At 32.7% G+C, this 27,956-nt stretch overlaps 1 protein-coding gene across 6 annotated transcripts in view; it reads left to right on the forward strand.

The window, feature by feature from the left end:
- The window catches only part of chico (insulin receptor substrate 1 chico), a 30,032-nt gene extending 2,092 nt beyond the window's left edge, over nucleotides 1-27,940 (forward strand). The window contains exons 2-14 of one of the 6 annotated variants that reach the window (XM_085185231.1): nucleotides 4,742-4,925; nucleotides 7,561-7,686; nucleotides 9,890-10,035; nucleotides 11,827-11,934; nucleotides 13,725-14,033; nucleotides 14,872-14,970; nucleotides 15,647-15,758; nucleotides 16,080-16,325; nucleotides 16,820-17,081; nucleotides 17,309-17,475; nucleotides 17,890-18,368; nucleotides 18,908-19,090; nucleotides 19,472-27,940. In XM_085185231.1, the coding sequence (XP_085041357.1) occupies nucleotides 4,742-4,925; nucleotides 7,561-7,686; nucleotides 9,890-10,035; nucleotides 11,827-11,934; nucleotides 13,725-14,033; nucleotides 14,872-14,970; nucleotides 15,647-15,758; nucleotides 16,080-16,325; nucleotides 16,820-17,081; nucleotides 17,309-17,475; nucleotides 17,890-18,368; nucleotides 18,908-19,083 (2,414 nt within the window). In that variant the 3' untranslated portion in view covers nucleotides 19,084-19,090; nucleotides 19,472-27,940. The remainder of the gene's footprint in view (nucleotides 1-4,741; nucleotides 4,926-7,560; nucleotides 7,687-9,889; nucleotides 10,036-11,826; nucleotides 11,935-13,724; nucleotides 14,034-14,871; nucleotides 14,971-15,646; nucleotides 15,759-16,079; nucleotides 16,326-16,819; nucleotides 17,082-17,308; nucleotides 17,476-17,889; nucleotides 18,369-18,907; nucleotides 19,091-19,471) is intronic. The other 5 variants (XM_085185232.1, XM_085185234.1, XM_085185235.1 and 2 more) reach the window with 5 other exon arrangements.
- The last annotated feature ends 16 nt before the right edge of the window (nucleotides 27,941-27,956 follow it).

Raw genomic sequence — 27,956 nt, forward strand, 5'->3', positions numbered from 1 at the left:
ATATAAAATTGTTTGTTTGTCTATTTGTTGTTCTCAATTATGCAAAAGCTACTTATTGGAATCACACATTCATCACGAATATTGTACTTTCATAGTCATATAGCTGAAACAGTGAAGTTGGGAGTTAAAACATTCCCAAGTATTTATTGATGGTTGAAATCAAATATTTAGACTTTTTTCATTTAATTTAAATTAGATCTTAATATAATATACTAAATATCAAGAAAAATAAAGAAATTTGCAATAATATCAACAAGAAATCACATCATGCAAATATTTTAAAATAATTACACCATGTTTTATAATAAATTAGTAATAAATTGAGCAGTGTATGCTAAAATGAATCTTAAACCCCAACAACTAATACTAAATTGGCATGACAGTGTGTTTGTATGGAATCAATAAATCAGATGATGGAAACATACATAGAGATCTCAAGGCAATGATGTCATTGACCCTATGATAGTACTCTGATAATGATAGTAGGGACTAGTTAGCATAATTAAATAGCCAATTCACGTATTTATGGCTGTTTATTTATCCTTTTTACTCGGTATGACGTATAAAGTAGGGTAGGAAGAGGGAACCTGGTGTTAAAACACTCTTTTTCCTCCTTACAACCCGATTTTAATGATACACGTGTTGAGTAGCGGAGTTCAGCGCCGCGACTTGCCTTTTTAACTGAGTGTGGAAATGAAAATATTTCGTTTTCTCGGGTGGGAATCGAAACCACAACCGTCACGTTTACAGTCAGCCGCTGCTCCACGATAGTTTTAAATATAGTATAAAAAATATACATATATTTATTTTATAGTCAAAAGCAAGAGGAAAGAGCTAGTTATTAAATAAACGTGACGGCTACAAATATATAGGTAACTAATGTGTAAACAATTTCTATTGATTAATCACAATAAAATGATGACAGTTCACAAAACTGTTTATTACGTATATTTAATTGTTTAACCACTTTTGTTTTTGTTATGTTTGTTTGTGTGTTTTTCTTATATTTTTCAAGGATTTTTTTAATGATTGATCTACGTATTTAGTTGTGGGATTTTTTTCTTTAGTTTCACGCTGTATCCCGCACTTAGCAGGATCAGCATAAGGAACCCGGGAACCTAACGTTAAGACAGTCCGTTCCCATTAAGACTCTTCTGTTCCCCACATTCCGACGATTTCTGGAGGCATTGCGTGTTGATTGGCAAACATCAACGCCGCGCTTTGCCTCGTTTCCTAAGCGAAGAAATGAAAATATTAAATATTTAATTTTCTCGAATGGGAATCGAACTCACAATCTGTCGTGATTACAGTCACATGCTTGTATCCTTACGCCACTACTGGCTTCTACTGACTAGGTATTTCGCATTTAGAAGCCAACTAAGAATTTCCCACGTGAAGTTTTACAAACAATTTTTTTATGTGTTTCCGTTAAGACAGTATCATATAAAACATATTTTTTTTTCCCGTTTAACGATCCTAATTTTGAATACGATTAGTAGATTTTTCCGTAATGACAGGAAATATGTCAAAAAACAAGCTTTGTATCTCTCATTCGTATTTGGCGCTTTTTTCTTATGAAGGCAGCATCTTAATAACTTTTTAGAAAACGTACTAAATTTAAACATTGTCAGATTTGAACCTGCGCTTCTTGGAAACCTGGAACTATAAGCGCTCTGACCACTAAGCTATAGTGAATGTAGAAAAATATTAAAAATATGTTAACGTTAACTCTACTTTTTACCCTTCTATATCCTTAGTATGGAGAACCATACAACCTGACATTGCAGAAATAATTACTGCTCAACTGACACTTTCGGAACACCATAAGCAAGCTAGAAGAAGAAGAGCTTCTTTCCAATAAAAATCCATTAAAAATCAATAGAGACTTCTATTATTAATAAAATAGTCTGAGGTATGTACACAGTATACTTCAATCTCTCAAGGGCATCCCTTTAAGACTGTATTAAATATTAATATAGTATACTCACAAAGTAACATTTCCTATTCGATACATTAAAACACTTTTATCTCAATGAAACTCGTAAATTCCTTTGGCTGAGTATTCTCGAACCTATGACCCCACACTGAAAATTCATTTTGCCATACACTAGCAGGCCATGTGTTTATTTATAGTACCCCATATATTTATCATTATTTACGGCTTCCACGAAACCGGGGAAGTCCCACGATAATGATTTTACAACCAGCGGGTTCGTGTATTGAATTATTTGAAAGTTTTATTTATTTTGTTTCGTTTTGTAATTGTACCTATTTTACCTATTTAGATTTGTTGTTTGTAAGGTATTGTTGATATTTAAATAAATCGAAATATTATTTTATTGAATTAGGTCATTTTTTAGGACAAGCACTGAATCGGCAAGTGAGATAGAAATGTCAGTAGTGTCAGTCCCACAGGACCATACACAGAAGCTGAAGTTTCTGTAAATTGTGAACAGGGCAAACTTAATATAGTAGAGTATGGAGATGCTACCACCGCCATATCGGCTCAGCAGGCAGTTTCCAGCAACAAAACTCAACAGTCGCTTTTTCAATATAATGATTAATTGTAATATTTCATAGAATAGAATAACTAACGGTTGTATACGGTTTTGAGTTACGCAATTTCTCGAAAATTGGAGAGTTGCAGAGAATTCTTTATCTGTAATACAGTGGGTACCTAAAAAACATACCTAAAATAAACAAGTCTTGCAGTGTTAAAGTTTGTCGTAAGGTAAAGTAAGTAAACATAAATAAACAGTTGTTAGTATAATTCGTGCGGTTATATTTCTACGTAACCTATTAAATAACTAGAACGTTAGAGAATGCCACAGAAAAATAATATCGACATAATATTATAATGAAATTATAACTTCCGTATGCGAATTCTAAGTAAATAATATCCTTTTATAATTACGTGATGGTATAGAAACTTGTTTACTTGTGGGCTCGATTATCGCTCTGGTAACGAGTCAAAATTGAGTTTCGCCGCTTAAGACGCAATGCCTCCAGAATTCGGCGGAAAGTGGGGAATGGAAGTGTCTTAATGGGAACGAAGTGTCGTAATATTAGGTTCTCTTTGCCTACCCTGCTATGTGCGGGATATACTTAAAGATAATAAAATGGGGCCCGGTAAGCGGAAAAAAATATGTTTCATAAAGACAATAGACATTAATTCTTTTGAATAACTTATATGATGGCTTTGCTATATAAGTTACTTTTTTAAAACAATGTAAGTCTAAATTTCATAAGAAAGCCTAGTAATAAGTGACTCATTAATAACAGTACTGAAAGTTCCATATAAAATGTTCAACGGATTCGAACACGTGCCTCTCGAGATCTGTAGGTATATAATACAGTTGTCGGTTTTTGGAAAGATTCCAATAGACGTGGGTTGAGAGCCTAAAATTTGTTTATAGCAAAGTTATGCAGCTTCACTTTTCTTCCCGCATAGCAGGTTAGGCAGAGAAAAGATTTGAGGGAGGAGGATTTTTGAGGTGTTTAGGGAAATTTCCGCCCACTCTTAGGAATTAAATACCTAGGGGTAATTATGTATAAGTAGAAGTTGAAAATAAAATGTAGTTATAGCTGATAATTTAGGAAAAACAAGCAAACATCACCACCGCACTGTCTAACAGATCGAGACAACTCATTCTCCCTAGTGGAGATCGATCCTACAACCGTCGCGTTTGTAGTTTAACGCTGCACCACTGTGCCACCGATGGCCTTCATTACATAAATGTACTAACGTATGAACTGCAAATACCACACATGGCCTACCGCAACGGAAAATCCAAAGCGCGCTGCAAAGATATGCAACCTATTTATATGTGTATAATTGAAAAATATTTCAACAATTACATGTTTTGTACGGCACTGTAGATAATAAATATGCTTTGGTTTCCTTGTTGTTTTTGTATTTACTTAAGATATAACTAGGTAGTTGTTATTAATGGATTTTTTTTAGTTGTTTTTAACAGGCTAGGCTAGGAGAAAATAGTTCTAATTATAATTAGTTATATACTAAATAGCTATTGAGGACAGTCGTAGCACAGGCGCAGGGACATAAATGTGCGACTGAGAACATGACAGGTTGTGGGTTCGATTCACACTCGAGAACTCTCATGAGATATTGAATATTTTCATTTCTTCTCTCTGGTAACGAGGTAAAGCGCGGCATTTAGCGGTCACTCAACACGCAATACCTGCAGAATTGTGCGGAAAGTGGGAAACGGAAGTGTCTTAATGGGAACGGAGTGTCCTTACATTACTCTGATACAGCGTGAAGCTGACAAAAAATGTTGAAATACCTACTCAATATCCGTCGACTCGTTTAAACGGTTACAAAGATTGTACCTGCAAAAAAAGACAAATTTTACCTTTATGTGTTAGTGTAAACACGCTATGAATCATTCATAGTTCATCATAGTTTTTATATTTTACTAAACGAAATGTATAATGTAAATTTTAAATATTATAAATATTATTCTTTTCGTTTTCCTTTCTGTGTCACTTTCATGTTATCATTATCGTAGTATCAGTTTAGACACGTAGAACTTTATATTAAGACACTACGTTCTCCGCTTTACCAGAGGATAATTTTTTTTTCCCCGAGTGGGAATCGAACCCACAAGCATACCGCTTCCAGTTAGACGCAATGCCGTTGCGCCACGACGGCCTCTATTTTTTTATTGCAAACAAAAAGCTAATTTTGATGATATTTATATATTCTATATTTTCTTAGAACACGTATGGCAAGTGAACGTGCAAAAGAAAGGTTTGGGTGTGTCGAAGAACATCCAGGGACTATACAACCTGTGCCTCACCGACAAAACCCTCGCCCTCGTCAAGATAAAGAGCCACAACAACGTGATCAGCGACCTCGTCATACCGGAACGCGTGGAGTACTCCCTGAAGAATATTAGACGGTGGGTAGTTTTGTTTTTCGTTTTAGAATAATATGGTTGATGAGTAGTAGTCGTTCTGAAGTATAATAAGCATAGCAGCCAGAAAAAACATTTATTTAAGAAATCACGAGTTATCACTGATAAATAAGTTTGAAAAGAAACGTTTCAGTCGTTTTAACTTTACTTTGACATGAATTATGCATGAATCTTAAAACTCCTTAGAAGCTTAGAGGTTTGAAATGAAAACTCTCCTCCTTCACTTTGGAAGTAAATACTAGGACTAAGAAACGCACTCAGAGATGTTAATTACAGTTTGATTGACATCAAACCGTTTTTTTGTGTGTATTTCAATAAATGCTTTTATCATCGTAAATGCATTGGTTGTGGGTTCGGTCCCTACTCGGGAGATTGATTATTTCTATTTTTGTTTCCTCGCTCGTAGGCAAAGCGAGGTTCTGAGTTCCGCCACTCAATAAGCAACGACTTGATAGTTGGGCGAAAAGTGGAGAATGTCAACACAATTAGGTTCCATCTGCCTACCCTGCTATGCGGAAAGGCATGAAGCCCCTTTTTTAATACTAATAGAAAGGCCTTTTGAGTGACTCTGTTAATATTTTAAATTAACAGAGTCACTCAAACGAATTATTTTAATTATGAATAATTTTAATTTCAAAGGAGAATGGAATAATGGTGATTTAACCTTTTACTAATAAAAAACTAATACTTTCTAATAAAAATAATTGAAGTAAAAAATGTAATAAAAGTAACTAAATTGTGATTAAATATCATACATTCATATCACGCCTCGCCAAATCATAATCTTCGTCGGTATCAGTTTAGCTAGAATAAAAATATATGATTTGTATAGATAAATATGAAATAGTTTAATATGTGATATAGTAAAACACTACGTGTAATATTATCTTCGAGCAGGGGTTCCCAACATTTTCTGCTTTTATATCAATATTGCTAGCAGGGACCACTCTGTACCTATAATCAATATAAACTGTGATAATGAAACACAAATTTTAATTTAGGGCCCTCGTGGCGAAGCGGCACATGCGTGTAACTGTAACGCGACGGTTGTGAATTCGATCCCCACACGAGGATAGCCTCACCGCGTCTAGGCTTCTGCGGACCAATTTTAGGCTTCCTTCCTAGAGTTTAGCGGACTACTGGTTGGGAACCACTGTCTTAAAGCAAAATTATTATAAATAATATTTATCGTCGTGCTGCAGCGGCACTTCTGACTGTAAACTAGACGGTTGTAAGTTCGAATCCCACTCTAGGCAATGAATTAGTTTCACTTTTCTCATTCTGGTAGCAAGACAAATCTTGGTATTGAGGTCCACCGTTTAACAAACAGACAGAAAGTGCAATAACTTGTATCAATACGCTAACTTGTATCATTACGCTAGTTGCCGGTACTTACCCTGGTCCATGCAGGAAAATACATGAAACTGCTTTTTTTATTTCTACACATACCTGCTAAATAGCTGACGGCTTTATCGTAAAAGATAAAAGGTAAAACACAATGTGTCATAGCAAATATTATGCTATAGTACGATTGTTGTAGGTAATAGTAATACTATAGTAAAGTAGGTAGGTGCTTAGAAAACTAGCTAAATATTTACGTACAATTTTAATCATTGACGCCATCGTGACGCATTTGGGAATTGTTTGATTGTACGCGATGGTTCTTATTCTGATGGGTATTTTTTTTAGCTTCACTCTGTATGTTGCAAATAGCAGGGTAGGTAAGGGGAACCTGGGAACCTAGTGTTAAGACACTCCGTTCCCCAACAAGACAAAGCGCGCCGTTAAGTTCCGCCACTCAATATGGCGGAAAGTAGGGAACACTAGGTTCCCTCTACCTACTCTGCTGTGTGCGTGATAAGATTTGAAGAGTAAATAAGTAAAAAAAGAATATATAACCACATTCGCCCTATGCACCCTGCGCCTTCCGTGAGATGCATGAATCGAAAATATTTCAATTTCGTTGCTATTACTGCCAATTCCATATTATTTCACAATATTAGTTTAACATTTATTTTAACTTAAAACCTGCAGTGAAATTGTAGAGTAAAGAACCTAATTTAACTAATTGCATTCGTAGAACGTATTTACTTGTTGTTTTTGTCGTAAAACGAATGCTATTGCCGTACAAGAGTCACAATGACGCTAATAGCTAAGACGTCACGGTATTCATGTACTTTTTTCTTTGAAAGTAAACAACTTTTTTCCGTAATATTTTATTTTATGGTTTTTTATATATAATCTATACTTCTATACTATTTACTTTATATGGCTGAAGAGATTGTTCTTATTCCTTTCATTTCCTCGCTCTGGTAACGAGGCAACACGCTCCAGAATTCGGCGGAAAGTTGGAAACGGAAGTTTCTTAATGGGGATGGAGTGTCTTAACACTAGGTTTCCATGCTTCCTCTACCGCCCCTCTTATTGCATGATACAGTGTGAAGCTAAAGAAAATAAGTTAAATATGTTTGCTGTAGGATTATTTACAATATTGCATTGCATCTCCAATATTTCAAAAAAAGTGCAAATACGTCATTGTTGCGCCAAATGAGTCATATGTCTAAAAATGTATATTTAAAATTGAAGCTTTGGACATTTCGTAAAACATTTTTCATTCCAGGTGCGGAGATTCCGAATGTTTTTTCTACATGGAGGTGGGACGTCAGACCGCGACCGGTGCGGGCGAGCTGTGGATGCACTCGGACGACTCCAACATCGCTCAGAGCATGCACTCCACTATATACCAGTGAGTTTTGTATAGTACGGTTGACGAGTCGTGGCCGGCCGCTCTGTACTAACTGTAATGGTTGTGCAGATTAGATTTTAGGATTTTTTCTCACTTTTGATAATTTTCCTTCCAAGTGTACAATGTGCATAAATTTCTGAAAGCTTAATTGCAAAACGCCATTGACTTATTAAACCGTTAGTAAATTCGGCCTTTTCGGCGAAAATTTCAGTACGGAAGTCAGGTTCCCTCTTTCTACCATGGCATTTGCGGGATATAGCATAAAGTTTTAAAAATGTAATGTCTCATCAGGATTCCTACTTTCACGTCACTTTTATAATTTAAACATGATTTAAAAAATATATATGTCGCAAACGATTTTTTTATGTAGAAGACTTCACGTACTGAATGAAATCGCGTTTTATACAGAATCGTGATAATTTCGCTATGATGGGGTTGCATGAATTTTGAAAAGAATTTAAAACGCAAATTTTATTCAAAACCAGGAAGGGTTCTCTTTAGAAATTTTGAAACCACCCCACATACTTTTTTTATATTTTCCCTTTACTAGATGACTGTCCAAAAATATCTTTTACACTGTCGTTACGCTTTAATAATCGTTGGAGCTTTAACTAAAGTTTAGAGATGTTATTTTTTAATAATTATAAATCTATACTTTTATACTAATAGTATAAATTTGGTTGAGCTCGCTAATCTCAAAAAATACTGGTTCGAATTAAAAAAAATATATTTTTGTTTTGTATCGTCCATTTGTCGTGATTGATCATGGGGACAAAGCCGCGTACAAAAGCAAGTATCTAATAATATATGATAATGAAATATTTTCACGCGATATTACAATATGTCGAATATTTCTCAACGATAAATTTTAAATACAAAGAATAGTTTCTATGCAAAACATTTTCTTTATCAACATAAGTGTGTATATATAAAAAAATAATTGCCTATTAAAAATAAATCATGAATTGTTATGATTCTTATTACTTGAGCCCTTTTGTAGTTTAATTCGTAATAATACCCAATTAACATTTATAACATAATATATTTTTTAGCTTCACGCTTTCTCCCGCATATAGCAGAGTGTACAAAGGGAACCTAGGAACCTAGAGTTAAGACACTTTCTTTCTCACAGTTACTTTGGAATTATCATTAAATTATTTATATCCACTAGAAATTTACACCTGTGAGTTATGCCCCTTTGACAAGGACCGCCGGATGTATAGTTGCATGATTTTTATATGCAGCCAAATATTCTTATTTTTGGTGTCAAAAATGTTAAATATGTGGTTTTATAGATAACTGGGTAATAAAATAAAACTTTCCAATTATTTTGATAGGACCATTTAAATTTTATATTAAATGCGGTATCTTAATGTAATTTTTTTTTCTCGCATTATTGGCATTCCGATAAGTTTATATCGCGATTTCAATTTAAATTGCAAGATTTTGTTAAAATCGTGTTATAATGTCGATTAGTGATATTAATTTAGGTTAAATTATTTTAAACATATATTTTTTTCTTTTTTTATAAAGTAAAATGGATATACGTTATTTGGCTATAATGGAAGTGGGGGGTTCAAATTCATTACATTTAACGACGTTGTTTAGATAAAGCGATGCATTACCTAATAATAAATAAATTTAATGAAATTTAATTTAAATAAATTAAATCTAAAAGAAAAATGTACTATTGTCACTGGTTGGATGTCCTCCCCGTGAGACACTATCTAAAAAAATACACGTTTATTGACAAAGTTGGTTAGGCCGTGTATTTAAAGAAAAATAAAAAAAATTCAAGGCCGAAATCAAAAATATTCAAGGAGACCGTCGTGGCGCAGACTCACAATCTTGTGACTGTAACGCAGCGATTGTGTGATTGTGGGTTCGATTTCCACTCGGAAAATTAATTATTATTTATTAATATTTTCATTTCTTCGCTCTGGTATAAAGTGCGTCGTTGATTTACCCGTCTCGTAGTGTTTCGACAATTTGGCGGAAACTGGGGAACAGAGTGTTTTAACACTGGACGTAAGCTGAAAAAACTATAAATTCAAATTCCTCGCCAAAAATGCATAAACTTTTAGCCTAAAAAGTTAAATCATTTTTGGCTAGTGTAAATAAAGTACCTACTTAAGATATAATTATAGGATTTAAAATAGATTATATTAAGATGCAAATATCAACATATTACAAAATATTTCAGTGCCATGATAAACTGTGCGAAGGAAACGGAGAACGAGAAGGACCACGTGGTGATACCAAGCAAGGGCTCCCTCATCGAGGGATCGAACTCGCTACCCACCAGGCCGAGGACGTATTCCGATGTTAAAGCCCGTGTTATCTATAATGGTAAAACATTTTGTTTATTTGTTTGTTTTTTTATATTGGTTAAAGCGGGTTCAATGTGTGCTCGACGTAAATGGAGGAAGTGTTTTATTCCTTTAAAAAAATAATATACCTAGATTTGATGAAAAATTACTTAAAATATTTTTGATTATTTAGTACAGACATTATAATGATTAAAGTATTAGAATTTACGAAGTAGGTATGTTCATTTGAATCGAATATAAATTGGTCTACACAATAACCGATACATGTAAGAATAGATTAAATAAAAATGAAATAAGAAAAGATAGAGGTCTTTGACCGAAAAATTAATGAATCATGCGGAAAATTTAATGGGATAATGACCTTTGAGGTTCACAGTAATACCGCCTGGGGGTTATTACGCACACCTACTGTCGAAGTTGTGTTTTTTTTTAAGTTCTTTTTTATTTACACGTGTTTTTTGTGGGTTCGTCAGAGCTTAGTGATAATACACTTAAGTTTTAGGTTTTTGCCTAAAAAAAAGTTCATTAAGTTGAGGACAGCGATGTTGATTTTGTTTTCCTTTAATTGGTATTTGTACTCACGACCATAGCGTTCCGTAACATATATCTCAATTTTCAACTTAGCCACGTCGTTGAGGATATCTTGATACTTTAAATGAAACCTACAAAGTCGTTTTTATTTATTTTTTTTTCATTTTATGACTCGTCTCGAACTCTAAATTGGTTTAAGTTTTTACCAATTGTCAGTCATTTTTGTGTTAATTTCTTTCACACACACATATTTCATGTAGTTTGAATAGAAAACATACATAGACATAGACATGTTGACGCATCTGTAATAGTGCCCTTTTAGTATTGAGTAGTGTTCGTTCCTTTCAGATAAAATTGCTTTATATTTGTTTTTGTTTCATATTTTTTTTTCTATAATATAGAAAAGGTATTATTAATTAAAGTTTTTTAAAGATAAAAAACATTTTTTAATAAAAAAACAAATTCTTCATTTTTCGAAGTGTAGTAAATTTCTGTATCTGAAAAAACATTAAAAATACAGTTATTGGTTATTTTTAAAGCAATATCTGACTGTAACGTAATAAGTTTCACGCATCTACTAAGTAATTGTAGCTAGAATTAGTTAGCTTCAGTACATACTAATCTGAAATCTTTTCAACCCATATATTATTCTATTTTATAAGCATTATTGTTATAAGATTCACGCACATTTGTGCCATTTGTGTTGTCCTTATCATTAATTTTAAATATTTTTAAGGAAAACATTTATCAAAATTGGCTCAGATTTCATTAAGTGCTCCGTTTTATTTATAAACACATTGGGTTTAAGAGATTGCTACGTAGAATGTCACTAACAATTTATACATTTTTGTTTTTATTAGAGCTGTAAGTTTATTTTAAATAATAAATTTGGAGCTTTTTATATTATGATTAGAGTTATTAAATTAAAGTGATAAGGTTACGTATTACGGTTGATTTTACATTTTGGTGTAAATATGTATGTCTGAGAATATATTTTTTATGAAAAACATGAATTCAATTGTGCATATAACTATTTTTAATGGAAAATAATATTTCAAACCAAAAAGAAAAAAATAATATTAGTAGATTCTTTGCTAAATAAACATAAAATGTTATCACTCAAAAATTGGATAATAATATTATTATGTCAATTAAATTATTATTATCGCGTTTTTAACAAATACATGAATTATAAATATATACTACAAAAAAAAAGGACAACCAAGAGACTCTAGAAAAAAGCAAAAAATAGAGTTTCATTGCCATAAATCTATTACAGACAAGGGTCTCTGTGTTGGCTCGTGTATAAAGCAATGCGTGTGCGCATCCGCAACGTACTCAATAGACGACTCGTGTGCCGCTATTGCGCCTTTGACGCCTAAAAACGGTAGGATTGTACTACAGAAAATACAGACTTCTATATCACTATGAATGTTCATTTTATTAATTCTTTAAAACTGACTTTCATCTAGATTAAAAAAATGAGTTTATTTTTTTATAAATAATTTGAATTGAATTTGCAGAATAAAATGTTAACATCCAAAGTGATGTAGTTCTAATTCTGTATAATAATATGATCGTCGTTATATGGTGACTGTTGTAGCATCTTGTTCATTGCTGTACCTTGTATTCGGATTTCTAATTATATTTTAAATTCAATTGAAATTCAAATTGAATTGAATATTTATTTCAATTTTAATATAGACTTTTTGTTTGTAAATGGAATTAAACAATTTGAATCTTTTTTGTGTTTAAGGATACTCGGTACTTGTCGTTGGCTAATGATTTCTATCCTCTTCGTCGCTTTATATTATCATCATTTCATTATCATCATCATCATTGGCATCGTCGTTATCATTATATCATGATCGTTCTATTCATTAATTCCGCCATATTGATTTTTTTTATTTTATACCCTTTTCTAATAAGTTTCTTCTAAACCATGACTTGTGGTTTTCTGTAAGGAATAAGGTGTTTATAAATGACTTTTAAAAAACATATATGTATATTACTATATATTTTTAAACATATTTCAATAGTAGGTACTAATTATACTAATAAATATTGTTTTAACGAATTTTGAGTATGTACAGTATGTTTAAAATATGTGAAGTGTATCTTTTACTAATGATTGTATTAGATTTAATTTCTTCAAATTAACTGTATTAGACTTTAATGCTAATTGATATGTTTTTGTGCATATAGAATGAACAAGAACATACATTATAATATATATTGTTTTTATAAAAAAATTAAAGGATTTATTTACAAAATACACATATTATAATGACAATATCGATACACTAACAATACTTTTCAGGTTTATTCAAGTTAATTTTTAAGCATGCTTAAGTCAAGGCATCGTCGTTTTGACAGTTTTCTGTACGTCTGCATGACACGGTGATGGTGTTACGTTCTCGGTGAAGTGACATTGAAACTATCATACATACAAAACATATGCACACACGCAAAATTATGGCAATTTGTATGGTATTTATTTTCAGTCTTGCCATGATTTTGTGACAATTAACAATTACGGCGATTGTACCTGGTTTGCATTTTTTTTTTTCAGTAAAAGTTGTTGTAATATATCGTTACAGATGAGTATCTACTGAGGATTATTTTGTTTTTTTTAATATATATATTACATGTTGATAATATTTGATTGATTATATTTCTTATTTTTAGATTACTACAATTGTAAGATATTCCAATTTTAAATATGACGTTGACATATTATATAACTAGCGGACGCGCGCAGCTTCGCTTGCCTATTTAAGGGTGAATTCTAATAACCCATGAAACACCTGTTCAATTAAGTCTAAATTTCAAATTTTATAAAAATCGGTGGCGATTTAAAGATTTTTCCATACAAACTTTCAACCCCTTATTTGCACCCTTAGGGTGTGAATTCTAGAAAACCATGAAACATGTGTTTAATTATATACGTTTAAGAGTCTGAATTTCAAATTTTATGAAAATTGGTGACGATTTAAAAAAACTAATTAACTAATTTAAAAAAATATATATATATTTTTTACATGATATTCCATCTTGTAATATTCTTTAACATTAATGACCGAGTTACAATCGCCCCCATCATCTAACACCGCACCGGGTGAGTGACCGCGCTTGGTGTCACATGTTTACGTGTCGCTTCTCATTGTCTCTCCGCAGCCGACCAACCGACGAATAACACACTAACGCCCGACAAAGACCCCGCGAGGATCATTAAACACCACCGCACAGTGTCGCTTCCCGCCGGGTACCTGCCGTGCCAGGAACCCCTCAGGATCGTTCACGAGAGGACCAGATCCGCCCCCCTCACTGGTGATGAGCTGGATCGCGCCATACTGGAGAAGGTCGCCATGCACTCCTCGTGCAAGGCGGTCAACGGGACCGATGGTTTGTCCAAGAAGACGCCATGGTCGAGGCGCGCCAGCACCGGGACCAGGTTGTCGAAGCTGTCCCCGGCCCATACTAAAAGTATGTATTGTGTACGAGCTTCTAACGCGCAACCCATCGCCATTTTTTACTAACATTAAGCCATTGAAATGCCGATATTGAATGTTTTTGATATGTTTTTTTTGTATGGAGTGCTTAATTTTTTGTTTAAATCTTTTATATGTGCATGCGCTTCCGTATATTATTGTGTTTGAGCGCTTTTTTTACGAATAAATGAATATTGTTATTTTTTATTATCACAGTTCTTAATTTGTTTTTTTTTTTTTACATATATGTATAGTTAATATTATGCATAATATTATAACACCTTAATCTGAGTATTTAAGAGTAACGTCAATATGACGAGCAGTCAAAGTCTGTAATTTGTCGTCACGTTGTTAAATCATAGCTATGTGAACCACAAACTTGTAACTTATCACTGGAAATATTCAATTTAGTGTATCTTTTTGTATATAAAATATACTTCTGCCCCTATATATTTTCTATTTTTGTATATTATTATTAGTTTATGTATAGAATAACTATAAATACCGTATTATTAATATGATAATTTCAACATTACAATGTAAAACAAGATTCAAACATTTTTCTCATACCTTATTGTCAATATTGTCCAACTAGAGACCATTGCTTAGCTAGCAATACTGAAATAACTTTTGTCATACATACTAAAAGTATTTTATATATTTAATAATATTGCAATTGTGCTTAAATATATATATGTATAAAGATCTGAAACCTAAAAAAAATCGATTAAATATGTCCTAAATAAATTTTGTGTTTATTACCATTATAATTTGGGCTTTTCACCTGAATTGAACATTAATATTCTTAAACATAAAGTGTATTTTGTTCACAGATACTAATGTGATTCGCAAGAGGTGTGACACGATGCCCTCCAGAGCGAGTTCGTCCTTTGAGCCGGAGAGGCCTCCGCCACGAGATGTTGAAACGGACGGTATGTATATAAAGCTATGGGAAGCTCTCTAATGATCTACAGGCGGGGTTAAATCGCGTTGCGGCGTTAGAATCTGCATTGTAAACGTCTAGGAAAGAACAGAGGGCTGCTTTACATATGAAAAGGGCGAGAGAAGAGCTTTGCTTGCTTCTTGTACAAAAGAGCACTTGGTACGGTCCAGGGGTAATGTCAACTGACACTGACAGTTATCTCCACCATTAATAACTACCAGATTACGTAAAGTATGGTCGATGAGTTGAGACTACCAGAAATTAGGCTTTCTGAGCTTTGCATATTATTCACTCGAGAAAAAAATAATCGAAAGGAAGGACGAAAACATACAATCAAGTGTGCGCAATTACCGCCGCTAACTTCAGAACAGCCACAGCTTTTTTGACGTACTGTACCTACTCATTTGTTTTAATATATTACAGTAAGTATATATTTTGTGAGTGTGGAGGATTGCTAGAGTAGGGATTGAAGAAATTTTAAATATTTTTTTATGTTCAAATTGCTAATAAAAAGCAACAGTGAGAGGCAGAAAGGTCGATCTTGTAGAAAGAACCAAGAATCCCACTTAATAAGTTCAGATATGGTCATAATCAAAAAACAAAACAGTATACCATATTCAATTGAGCAATTATTTTAAAGTACTAATATTTTATCTGTGAATTAGGGCTGGACTCGTCCCGCGACGACATCGACTCGATATCGGAGTGGTACCGCACGCCGCGCATCCCCGAGGAGCCCGACTGCTGTGACCACATGGCCAAGGACTTCATGAGGTAGCTTGTAAATAAACTGGGTTCTTGGGTTTGAGTCCAGTTAAAGCCGTTCTTTGTTTTTTTTTTTCGTTTGGTTGTAGATTTCATTTTGTTAAATTTAATTTTTAATTTGGTAACATTAGCTTAAATGTTTAACAATGACTGTCATTGTGTACTCCTGACAGGCATTTTTAAACATTTCTGTAGTTTCTGTTACGTTATGGTTACAGAGTTCTGTTACGTTATGGTTACAGAGTTCTGTAACCATAACATTTTTATGATTCTTAAAAGAAAATCTTTGAAATGAATTATCATATTACTACAACTTGATTATTATACATACAGTATGACTACCCGTGGCAGTTCAAGCGCTCACTCCCGGACGTCCTCGGTAGGGGCAGACGAAGTAGATGCTGAACCTGCGACCGCCGCCGCCGTAGGTACAGGAAGTACGACATGCGGGCCCCTCGGAGGGTTTTCTGTAGGGTTCCCTGGAGGGTACTTGCCCATGGCACCCGGGCATGAACCGCTCGCGATGGCGTCCAGTGGTTCCGTGTGTAGCGGGACTCCGTCTACTGATCCCAGGTTTAGGTAATATATTTTTATATTAATATTTTATTATGTGTGGTATGATGTTTATTGCAAAAATACTTAAATAGTTGACAGAAAAAAAATAGTTGCTATACACACATGTATTTTTATTTTTTTCGAGATCAGTTTAATTTTTTTAATAAATTATGTGTGATTTGTGATATTATGAAGAAAAACAGAAAAAATGTTATCTTAATACAAAATATATAATCGTAAAATAACTAATCTTGAAATAAAGAAAAACAATCGTTAAAATTACCTGTTTATAATCTATATCTATAAAAATGTGAAACAAAAAACTTTGTACACTTTTTATGAAAATTGTGCGGATGGAGAAGTATGAAATAAAAATACATTGAAATAATAAAATGAATGTAAAATATATTATCATAGTTGTTTGTTAATATACACTTTTGTATAAAATGACACAAACGCGTATTGTGCGCGTCAATTGTTTCTCTAATATACGTAATTATAATTTCTCCTATGAACAGTGAATATCAACTAGACCCGGCCACCGCGCACATCTCGGCGGAGCGCTCCACGCGCGCCTACAGCGTGGGGTCGCGACCTCTGCCGGCGCGCGTGGAGCCCGCCCGTCTGCGCGCCTACAGTGCGGGCGCTCGCCGCGCACCACGCGACCCCGCAACCCCCGCCGCCTCGACCCCCGCGACCCCTGCGACACCCGTGCAGCCGCGCGCCTCCGCAGGTGACTGGATGGAACTGGACTTCTCCTCTAACTCACCCGCGCCTAAGGTACGTGTGTTTAATGCGGTGTATTAGTATGTCGCCATCGTGACCCCTCTGCAGATTTGCACCTTAGGAGGAATTGAACGTAGTTGGACTTCTCGTCGAACTTACTGCACTTGTCATAGAATGAGAATTCGACTATATTCTGACGTATTTTTTTAATATCAGATTCTCGTTTTTCTGCGGTATGATGACCTTATGACCTCTAATAATGAACTAATGTCTCATCCCAGGTGGTAGTGGCGCGCACCCCTCCGGGCGCGTGTTTCTTGGAGCGCCGCAACCTGGACGAGTACGTGGACATGTCGCCGCGCAACGCCGGCTACGTGGAGATGCGGCCCGGCGACCTCGCGCACGCCACGCTCGCGCCCTCCACGCCCGCGCCCGCCACGCCGGACGGGTAAAAGAGCTTTTTTTTTTCTAGATGTGATAATTATGTTGTCTTGGCAGCTAGCATCTACAGGAAGTACTAGTTCAGGAAGATATCTGAAAACTATACATTTGTGGTTAAGTACTCAAAAATAATAGCCTTAAATTTGGTATTAAAGCCGCTAGTTCAAGTAAGGTATCAGATGAAAATGCTCTGACAGCTGAGCTTGAATTTTAGAAAATAGTTCGAGACCTTCACTTTTTGTACGGATTCCTCGGTGGACGAACCCGACTCGCGCTTTTCCGGTTTTTTATATTGTATTGTGTTGCTAGCTAAAAATTGAGACATTGTGTATTGTTTGTAGGAACTGAAGTTCTCTGTTTTTTTCTGCATAGTATTACAGGCAACTGTATTTGCTTAATATAATTTCTATCAAAATTATAGATATGTCGAAATGACCTGCGGACGTGCACCCACCCGTCCCATAGCCATATCGACCCCACGGCAGCCGCCCCCATTGGCGACTTCCCCCGACGAACGTAGAAGACGACGTGAACCCAAAACACCATTGGGCTCACAAACACTATTCAACATGTCCATGGAACCCAAAACACCACTGGGTTCCCAAACACTATTCCACATGTCCATGGAGTCCCCATCCTCCCCACCTGAAACAGACATTGCGGAATTAGACGATGACCACCACTACCTAACAACAGTTCGCGAATTGTCCGAAGATGGGCGGAAAAGTCCAGAATTGAGAGCCGAATTCAAGGCGGAATTTGGAGAAGTTTCCTCGTCACCCCAGTACGTGCAGCTCGTTGGTGGTATTAATATAGCCAAAGGGGGGAAGAAACAAGTGGACGAGTTGCCCAGTAACCCGACGGCCGCTAAAACTATTGTTAGGCCGGATGATGTTAGAGGTTTGTGCTTTTTACTTTTCACGTTTTTCTCGTAAAGCAGAGTAGGTAGGGGGAACTATGTCTTAACATTTCGCCATGCGGTACCCAATATTTGAGATTTTTCGTGTTGAGTGAACTGAACTTAACGTCGCTGTTTGTCTACTGAAGCCGGGAAATAATTTAAATATAAACATTCCCTCGAATGGGATCGAATCGATAACCATAGCATTTAGTCAGACGCTTTAATTTTTAGTTAACTTATCGATTTGTAAAAAAAAATATTGGTTTTATCTCAAATTGTATTGATGCTTATAGAAGATAATTATACACTTTTAAGTTTTTACTCGTCTAAGTACAATATACAAGTGCAGTACAGTATGTCTACAATATGATGACACGAGCTCGTACTTGCGTGTTATTTTTTGGAGGAATTTGCGATATTTGTAAAGATTCACTTTCACGATAAAAATTAACTTGAAAATGATATGAACTTACTATATTTCGCTAGTTTCTTAAAACAAGTTTACATAAAAGATTATTTAAAACAAATTATATTTCAGAAACGTCATCTATCCCCGGTACAACAGTAGGTACGACAGCAGGCGGGGTTGGGGGCGCGGTGCACTATGCCGCGCTGGACCTGGAGCCGCGGCGCGCGCTGGCGGCGCCTGCGCAGCGTTTATATACGCAAATAGACTTTGTACGCAGTGAAAAATATGCTGCTGATGCTACGTAGCATTGCGGTCAGCTTGAATTTTATTATTCATATTAAGTAATGTACAGAATAAAAAAAATATGAAGAAGATTGTGGTTTGTTAAAAATATACATCATCTCATGTACATTATAGTGTTATTGGATTTTTTTTTAAATAAAAATTTAGAAATAAATTTAACAGATATAAATTTAGGTAAGGGAAAATAAATACATTGTAACAAGAGTCTAAGAATTTCGACGTAACTTAAAAAGAAAGTATTTTAGTTGACGACGTGGACGTTAAACATAATGAGTTTAAGTCCCGCGGCGTTTTTTTTAAATACACCAGTCATATAGCAATGTAATTTACTATTTAATGTGTTATAAACTATAACTATTATATAAGTCTAACATTAATTGTATGTTACAGATATAGCGAAAACAAAAGGCCGCACATACATCAATGAATCCACACCTCGGGAACGCCTCGTCTCGCCTCTGTATACGTTATACAGAACCCTATACATACTATACAGTACTATGTTTACAGTTTACAAAACCGCTGTAAACAGTTTACTTCTGTATACAGTTTGCAGAACCCTTTATATAATATACAGTATACAGTTACATTGTTTAGCGTACGTTTAGAGCGAATTACACTAAAAATGTGTCAATAATTTTTATATATATTTTGTATGTAAATGATGGCATTAGTTATATCATCATTTACATATAATATATAACAAAAATCCGTTATGTCAGTGGAAAACAACATTTTTGTTCATTTTATTCTATTTTTTGTTTTTTTTGTTAGAAACAATGTAATTTTGTTTTTATTATTATATTGTTATATGTTGAATATAAATAACGAATATGATGAACACTCTTAATTTTTTTTATAATTAACAGTTTAGGTGTTTTGTATGAATTCTGTAAATGAAACTAAAATTCTTACATTTTTCATTTATTCTTTGATAAATCAAAATCTGTACCTGAAATAATTATGTTTTTACATCTTTAAGTTAACAGGTTTTCCCCTTCACGTTGTTTTTTTCGTTTATTCTTTATATATTTTACTTGTTATTTTTTTTTATTCGACTACACAAGACGAGGTATACGGGTGTTTGACTTAAACTATACTGCCATTTACTGTAGGTGCGTATGATTCATACAAAGTAACTGATATTTTATTATTGTATGTTTATGTAAATAAAGTTTTTCCTTGTTATTTTTTTATGTATAAAATTGCTTAAAATTTGCTTAATTAACTATTAAGTAAAAATTTTATTATCAATATAATGTTCATTATTTAAAAATAATGGTTCTTTAGTTATTGTTAAAAAAATGCAATATATAAAATATCAGTTATTAAAATAAGAGCGTACGGTAATTGAGTATTTTCTTCATTATAAAACGACTGCCGGAATGATATTCCTACATAAATAAAATATATGTATGTCACACGACTATGTCTCCGTTTTAGATGAAAAAAACTGTGTTTTTTTTTTCGTTTTCTTATAAATGATAGAGTGCGTTTATTTAATGTTTTTTACGCAGTATCATGATATATCTGTATATAAATTCGATTATAGTTAATAGTGTCGAAAATCTAATTAAATTCATACAATAAAATTCAAGTCGTCGTCGATTTTATATTTTAATAATAATAATACTAAAAATGCACTCTACTGTTTATATATTAATATAACCCGTTTAATGGTAGGTACAAAATATTGTTTAAATTGATTTATTTTATTGCTATTAATTCTTGAAACGCTGAAAAAATCTCTTAATAATATCTTATTTATTTTTGTAGTTATTATGTTGAAACTGACAACTTTTATTTTCTATAAAAAAATAGAAATTTCAATAAAAATCAAATATAATAGGTTAAATTAGGCTTAGCATAAATACCCGAGGTCCCGATTTTTCATACAAATTAAATTTATATAGTTATATTTGTAATATATGTGTAAATAACATTTTATTATTAATATTAAATGATTATATGTAAAAAAATGTACGCACGTTGATCAGTTTGAATGTTTTAATTATGAAAATATCGTATCGTGTCGTAAAGTCTAGTACAATCGCAGATAAAAATCGGTTTCAAATAATATTGTAAGTAAAGTCGTATATAAAGCGTAGACTATTGTTATGATACGGTTTATACATATTATGATATACATACAAACATACACACTTATATGTATATATATTTATCAGTGTTGCGGGAGATTTGAGTTTTGAGTTGTTTGTCAGTTTTTTCTTTAATTTATCAATACAAATTAATTATGATTGTAGTGGATGGTATATATATTATGAAATGAAGGTTAAAATTCTTATTTTTAAACAAATAATAAATATGATGTTAATATTTATTGTTATTTAACTAATCTTGTTTGCGAGTTAATCATTATATATAATAAGTGAACTTAATAGTTTTTCTTAATAAATTAAGTTACTTTAAACAAAACTATTAACGTATAAAAAAATGTTTAAGACATTTTTTATGCATTTTTCTATATTACTAAATTGAACTCAAACTCAAATGTTCTCCAGCATTGGCTTAAATCCCATTTAAAGTTTAATTTGATCGAAACTAAAGTATTGCCTGCCTTTTCTTATATAAGTCGTAAGAAAAGGATAGCATTATGGTTAGTGGAGATCAGAGAAGTACTTTCAAAACGAGTTCCATACACGATTAGTATTATTGTGAAAATATATTCCACAATATGTATCAAAATAGCAAATTGCATTTCTGTAATATATTAAACTTATAAACTGAATAAAAACTGACTTTTAAATCATAGACTATACTGATTGAAAGCGTTATAGATGGTCACTATTTGTTTTCATTACATTGCGCAATAATAATAAGCGTGTTTGAGCCGTTTTATTGGAAATATTAAACTATATTAATGTTTAACGATGACATCGGTCTGTGGTGTATCATGAATGTGCTATTTCATTTTTTTTTGTAAAAAAATCTATGTATTATTTGATTATAACCCTGGATTATATTTTTAGTTTGAATTACCGAGATGTTCTGTATATCTTGTATTTTTGTATGGAACATAAGCAACAAATAAATAAAGAAATACTTCTCGAAACCAAGAGATTTAAAGAATAAAGATTATTCTAAATTTACATTCAATTGGTTATTGAAATAACTAGCAATTACCTTTTTTAGCACATTCACGATCATACAACCATTTGGTGTTAGTTGTGCATAATTGATCTAAATCACTTATTTAATTTGTAAAATTACATGTTAATTGAAATAATTTGCTTCATATGAACTATCAAACAGGGTGAGACAGTGCGAACTTAGTGATTCAACACTCCGCTCTCCGTAATTTTAATTATTTCTCACACATTAAATCGATTTTGCATATCTAATTTTTATTATAGATATAAATATACATAATCCATTAACAATTAGTCTATAATGCAACGGTTGTGAGAGAGGCCTAAAGTAGTCGCGTTCCGTAATACTACCTATTGTGTTCGTAGTATCATACTCTGATATCTGGAAACTTATTATCTTATCAGTTATCTTATCTTATCTACGTGTTACCAGTTGTTATTGCTTGACACTTGGCTGTTCACGTCTTGAAGAATATTAAGAATTTTTCGCAAAATTTGGCTTCTTACCATACAGTTATCGTTTTTCGTGACTGTTAGAAATTATTTTTATTGATTTTTTTAAATATTGAATAGAGACTGGAAAAATTTACAAGAAAAAATATTATTTTTTGCGTCATTTGTAAATTTTTTTTTGTTATAGTTAGTCAAAAATCCTTATGTGTATAAAGCAAGAAAAGGAGCGGCCAAGTGTAGCCAAATTGAAAAAAAAAACCTGAGCTTGCCCTTTATTATTCCGATTTAGTTAATAATTAGTTAACTTTTCATTCAACTCTTGCTCTAGCTCTCGAATCATTCGTACAAATACAGTACAGTATATTATGTGGCTAGTCAAACCTAATTTTAGGCAGAACCTGTTTTATCCTAGGCCGAATTGAGTGGTTAGCCTATGTTAGAAATTTATCCAGACACTATGAACGCCTATCGCAAATATGAAAAAACTTATTATATAAATTATTAAAAAAGGTATTTTATATTAAAGTAAAGTAATGAGATACTTAAAATTAACTAGTTAGACCAAACTAGAGTCTCTTATACTAAAAGTGCATATATACCTATAACCTATACTATAAGTATAGTAACATATCTTTTTTTTTCAAGAAGAGTTACTAGTTTATCCTAAAATAGGGTTTGGCCAGTGACAATATACTCCCTAAAGCTGGGTTCACATCTTCGAAAATAAATCTTTTTCCATGTAAATAAAATTATACTATGTAAGGTATAAAAAGTATATGTGACCCCGCCTTTCGATCTGTCGTGTGCCTTAAAGAAACTTAGTCACAAATGTTACATTGAAATCGCGGTTTAAATTTTAGAAATATTATCGTATATATAGAACTTTCCATGGAGGGTTATACAAGTTGTATTTGAAATCTTCTTGGGTAAGCGTTCTTAGGTGAAAGTGACGTAACTCAAACTTTATGATTTTAGTAAAGATTTTTTCTTGTTAATATCTGATGAAAAAAGATTATTTAAAAGAAATATAATATTGTGTATTGTAATGAATTATATAAAAAAATATTAAAAGTATTTATTTACGGAGATTTCTTCCAACCAACCAGTAATATGAGTAATATGAGACAATTATGTGATAAATTCCTGCAATGCCTTGAGTTCGGTCACTTTTATTTTTAGCATGATGTGTAAAATATAAAATAAGTAAAGAAAGTAGCTAGAATAGATAATAGATAGTCTATATATATGTGGTTTTTGCGAGTATTGGTCATGTAAAGTTTTTACAAATATAAAAGAAAAGAATAAAAAATCGTCAATTATAATAACTTTTGCAAATTCTAGTTGAGAATATAAGCATGGATACATCTTTATGAGTCCTTTTTATGAACTTTCTTTTACTTGATATTATAAAAGAAAATCCATTTAACTCCTCCATGGAATAACGCGAATGTATTGAAAATGCTTAGTTTAGAACGATGCAGAAGGTTTTTCTTTTTATATATACGTAAGTACAGTATGGCCGATGTTTCTGAAATAAGCTGTAGATGGCTGCATACATTTGATTCTGAGATTTATTCTTATTCTTGATTATTTTTGGAAACCCTTAGTTCAAGGTGGCCACAACACATCGGCAGTATTATACTTACTACTTGCTATATACATACGTATACGTGTATGACGCGTTTAATTATAGAATTCATTGCGTTCCTATTTGCTATTTTATATTTGTATCATGTTTTTTTAAATATGTAAATGTAAAACTAGTGTTAGATTTACGTTTCGGTTATTGATGGTTATGATTATGTTGTTGATTTAAGTTGATTCGTTTTCATTGTTTTATGGTTTTTTTTTTGTGAAAATCCGACAGACTTGTTTGTATAGTGGAAGTTAACGCCATGTTTTGTTTATTAGACATGACAAAATAGTTTAAGATATTGCTTAAATTTGAGGCGAACACACAACCGTAGCTCTAAATCATTAACATCTATAATATAATCGTTATGTGTATTTTAAAGAGTTATATGTATTAAAATGTACTATCAAATCACCTGATACATCCCACCCATTAATGTCGCGGCTTTAGTTTTTTGTTCTTTGTGACCTCGCGATTTCATTATTATTCTGTTTTACTAATGTTATTTAAAATTTGTTATAGATCTAATGAAATTAGATGTTTTGGGTTAAACCCAATTGTTCGAATTAAATTTGAACTTAAAAAAATCTTCTGCTCGTCTCACAAAGTAAAGTACAGGCTCAGGCGTAACTGTGTTCAAATGATTTTTACAGTTTTTTTTTCTTATCAAAATAAAGTTTATAACATACCGTTTAAGAATAGTAGACCGATATCCTTAGGTTCAGATTGTTTAATGCAATAGTTATTTTTCTTCCATAATTGTAAAAAAAGGGTTGATTTTTGTACGCACCAGGGTTTTTATATATAGATAATACTGGGGGGTCCTCCCGTCTGTTATTTTACCTTAGTACTAAAATAGTAACGGCATTGACCCCCCTTCAGCAAATACAATGATAGGTAGTATAATAGAATTATATACATGTTTAAAATATGACAATCTTCTTCACGCGCTTTTTTATATAAAAAAAGTTGTAAAAGCACAATATATACTGTTGAAATTTTTCAGAAGAAAAAATATTACGTTATAATGTTGCCACAATAAATATATTTACAGTATAAAAAATTTTAGACTTATTAAAGAATTTATTAAATATTTTTTTTAAGTAAAAGCGCGTGGATGTATATTGTACTCGTATATACCTACTACAATATTATAGTTATATTCAAAAAATATTAATAAAATTATAATGTTTATTATATATATATTAATATATACTTATATACTTTTGATAGCTAACGTATTAATAAGTTACCGATACAAATCCAATCCCGCCGGTAATTGTTTCGACGATGAGATATAAGCTCAAGTTGCAGCTTTTTGGGATAATCGATATAAAAAAGATGAGTTTTATTGAAAAATCATCGAGTCATCTGTATTATATTCAAGACCTATGATGTACTTGATCGAAACTATGAACGATAGGTATATATTTTTTTTTTAAAACAATCCCCAAAATATAAAGAAGAATGTTTTTTATAATTTCCAAATAAATACCTTTCGTGGTAAGTGAAAAAAATTGTGTTTTGTTTGCTTACCAAATGTAGCTGATGTGGGTAATATAAAATATATATATATATTAATCTAGAATATTTATGTTCTTTATGATATGTCGTACCTATCCTTTAATGTCGATTATCCCCAAGTCTGAACTATTAAATAAAAAAAGGATGACGAACATTCCGACAAACTCGACTAGTCCAGTGTGTTCATACATCGAAATCGGTGTAGCTTTCTGTCCACTCCGATATAACGCACGTATAAAAAGAAAGTGACCTAACCTAAAATTTCTGATTCTGATAGTTTGCGTGTAAAAAGTTTACTCCATCAAGATTTAATTTATAAATTTATTTTTTTTGGGTTAGGCCACTTTTGTCTTAGGCTGCGATAAGACACTATGCGCTCGAAACTTGGTAATGGGACCTGTATAACGCCTGACTGAGTTAACACCAAATTTTTTATATAGAACAAGTAAATAATTAAATGAATAATAAATAAAAAAACGTTATTTATTCAAGACGACGTACGAATATTTTGTGTATTGTATGTAAATTATTGAAATTTTGAGAGTTAAGCTCGATACAATTTTTAAATGTTAAGCTTTAATAACGCCAGATTTAAATGGCTTTTTTTGGATTCTTAGATTTTTTTTTGATTATTACAAAAAAGTCTCACCAAAAAAATTGTAACTTTATGACTCGCTGTTGCACTTGAAAACGATAATTAATGTTCGGTTATCATTAGATTTATTGTAATACATCAGTTTAATGTCAATCAAATGCTAATTAACGTCCCTAGGTGCGACTGTTAGTAAAATCAGTTGAAAACTGGCCGATATTATAACGTAGTACAATTAGGCACAGCCATTGTTTACTTTTATGTATTATGTGTAGGGGAGTACGCTCGGAATGAGCTTTGAGTGTCGTCCAGTGATGGCCGGGCGACGGTGGCTTGCTTAAAATATCTAAAAAAATTATATATAATTATTATTAATAAAAACCTTATTTTTTGCAAGAATTGTAATTTTTTTCTTTGAATGTTATAATGAAACAGATTAAATATGTTGTGTTGAGTACACAGTGAATGAGCCCATCACAGTTATTTTTTTTTCTCTCATCCAGTTGTATTTTGATATAGTACTTATTTTAGTAGAAATGTTTGTGAAGCAAGATTTGTGCGTCAGATCTTGCTCAACCTAATTTTGAATAATTAATTTTGAATATAAATATTTTAAACTTAACATATAAACCATTAAATTGTCTTTGAGTTTTACGTTTACATTTGTTAAATACAAGTCACGAGCCGCTCGGCAGCTTCTAGGTAAGCCAGTACGCAGTAGCTAGTGCCACCTCGCAGTATAATACCTAGTGAATAGCTTACTATATATATATATACTATGTTACTTTATTCCACGTAGCTCTAAGACGTTCTAGATAGTAAACGGACAGGTACGGTCGAAACTCCTTTTAAAATACGCCTCAATAATGTTTTATAGACGAAATTTATATCATATTTACATATATTATATATACTGAAGGAATATGTTCAAATATATATATTTTACCTTTATATTATTGCTATTTGTAATTCGTATACATATTTATTAGCACAAAACGTCACAAAATAAAGGTTATTTTAAAAGGAGCGGCGCATTCGCATTGGTGTGATATGTTTACATCGAACGCTAGTGTGTGCGCGGCCTTATTTACACACTCCGTACAAATAGATGAAAGTGGTTCATGACAATGGAGTTTAAATGTACTAGTCCCATTGCAACTTAAATAGATTTTGCATAAAAATGTTCCTGTAACGGCGTAAATAGTGTTTTTTATAATTAATAAAGTAAGGTTTTAACTAAGTAATGTGTAACGGTATAGGTGCGGCGCGAGGGGCGAGGGGGGCGCGCGACCGCGACCGCGACGGATACGAACCCTGTGCCACCGTCGACGGTGGACGGAGGACGGACTCGTTGGAAAAATAATATTTTTTTACAAATGGTGCTACGTTTTGTTTTAGTCAATGTCGCGGTCGTCGTCGCGGTCGCGCTATACCACCATGTTATGTTTATTACATTTCTAAATCTAATTCTTTTTTTTGGTACGTTACTTTTTTTGTTTACTTTCATATTACGATTATTGTAAATAAAATAAAAGCTTTGGATTTGAGTGTGGGTTTTTTCTT

The sequence above is a fragment of the Heliconius melpomene genome, chromosome 5 (genome assembly GCF_056956725.1).
Source record: "Heliconius melpomene rosina isolate 202511_hmr_F chromosome 5, ASM5695672v1, whole genome shotgun sequence".
NCBI classification, from domain to species: domain Eukaryota; kingdom Metazoa; phylum Arthropoda; class Insecta; order Lepidoptera; family Nymphalidae; genus Heliconius; species Heliconius melpomene.